The sequence below is a fragment of the Asparagus officinalis genome, chromosome 1 (assembly GCF_001876935.1).
Source record: "Asparagus officinalis chromosome 1, Aspof.V1, whole genome shotgun sequence".
NCBI lineage: Eukaryota > Viridiplantae > Streptophyta > Magnoliopsida > Asparagales > Asparagaceae > Asparagus > Asparagus officinalis.
The window spans coordinates 69,474,486-69,476,166 of NC_033794.1; the positions used below are offsets into that span (position 1 = coordinate 69,474,486).

The following is a 1,681-nucleotide window of genomic DNA, read 5'->3' on the forward strand; positions in this document are numbered from 1 at the left end:
GCGACTTGTTAATGGAAGTGGTTTTGACGTAGGGTCAAGAGACAAAGAAGCTTGCCAAGCCAAAATCTGCAATTTTTAAGATGCCGCTGTTATCAATTAAAAGGTTGGACCCCTTGATATCCCGATGTAGAATACCCCGTGTATGACAATGATCAAGGCCACGAAGTAGTTGTTGCATGTAACATTTAATCTGTAACACAAAAGTTTATGAATTTATTATTCAAAATGCCATGCGGCACTTCAGTATTAATCCAGAGAAAGTGAGAGAAGGTTAGCAAGGAAGAGAGTTGACATTTCTATATAGAAAAAGAATTATTCCAGGGGGGAAAAATTATACTTGCCGCATACCTGGGACTCTGTGAACTTCATTCCAGGAAAAGAAGCGAGGCCAGCAAGATCATGTTCCATGTATTCAAATACAAGGTACAAACTGCAGGACATTCTTGATGTTACCAAGCCTTCTAACTTTATTACATTTGGATGATCAAGTCTGCGCAAAATGTGGATCTCCCTTGCCATAAACCGTACACTTTCAGGCTCTAAGTTATCAAATCGAACTTTTTTCAATGCAACAATCTTTCCATTGTCCAAATCACGGGCCCTGTAAACATTGCTGTAGGTTCCTTGGCCAATCTGTAAAAGCAAGATTGTATCATATAATTGAACGACTCATAGAGATGGTCAGCTAGAGTTTCCAAAAATACCTGTATACATTAGCAGAAAGAGAAATTGTATCATATAATTGAACGACTCATAGAGATGGTCAGCTAGAGTTTCCAAAAAATACTTGTATACAGTAGCAGAAAGAGAAATTGTGCATGTGCTGCTTCCTAACTCAAAAAAAAATCGAACAAAGAGGATAAGAGTAGCACACTATATTGTTTTACCCCTAGTGCAAACCAAGATCCCACATTTCCTTCCGAAGAAATATCTGATTCAATGGAAAGAATCCATATGCACTTACAAACCTTCAAGTTTACGATTAAACTCATTTCTAGCATAACCATAGAGCACAGATACATGGCGTGCACAGATACTAGCATTTTCATGTCCTGAACTCCCAAGAAAGTTATACTAAAGATCTAACAAAGTCTTCAACCTTAACTATGAGGAACGACCAGAAAAATTCGTATATCCTATGGTCATAAAATCAGTAAATCAGAATACAATGCATTTCATATATCCTACCATCAGATAATAACCTTTCAATAAATGACTCAACAGCACCCTCCATCTAAACAAATGCTTGAAATTTTCTTCCAAACATTATGCCTGCAATAACAAGTTATCTACAATATCCACATTATAGATTTCAGAGCATGGTGCCAAAATCATTATAGCAAAACATAGTGCCAAAATCAATATAGCAAAGCATAGTGCCAATATCATTGCTATCTTCTAGATCTGTAATTATGTTTTCTTACAATGGGGCCAATTCAAGCTGCAACACACTTCAGTATACTACTCATAAGAGTACAAGGAAATGTCCTAGTAAAGGAACCTTACAATTTAGTATCAAACATTATGCCACAACATTGTAGACATCAAAGCATAGTGCCAAATTCATTGCTCAACTTGTAGTAATGCCACATGCAATTTCAGTACAATAACAAAAAGAGTACAAGGAGCTTACTTTATCAAGCTTCTCGAAGGAATCAGCCCGTCTCGGGACCCAACCCCT

The 1,681-nt window shown here is 37.0% G+C and overlaps 1 protein-coding gene across 1 annotated transcript in view; it reads right to left on the reverse strand.

Moving 5' to 3' along the window:
• Positions 1–1,675, reverse strand: part of LOC109825813 (probable serine/threonine-protein kinase At1g09600) — a 15,294-nt gene extending 13,619 nt beyond the window's left edge. The window contains exons 1-3 of the mRNA XM_020392717.1: positions 1,634–1,675; positions 349–633; positions 44–190 (exon numbers count right to left, since the gene is read on the reverse strand). Coding sequence (XP_020248306.1) covers positions 44–190; positions 349–519 — 318 coding nt within the window. The 5' untranslated portion in view covers positions 520–633; positions 1,634–1,675. The remainder of the gene's footprint in view (positions 1–43; positions 191–348; positions 634–1,633) is intronic.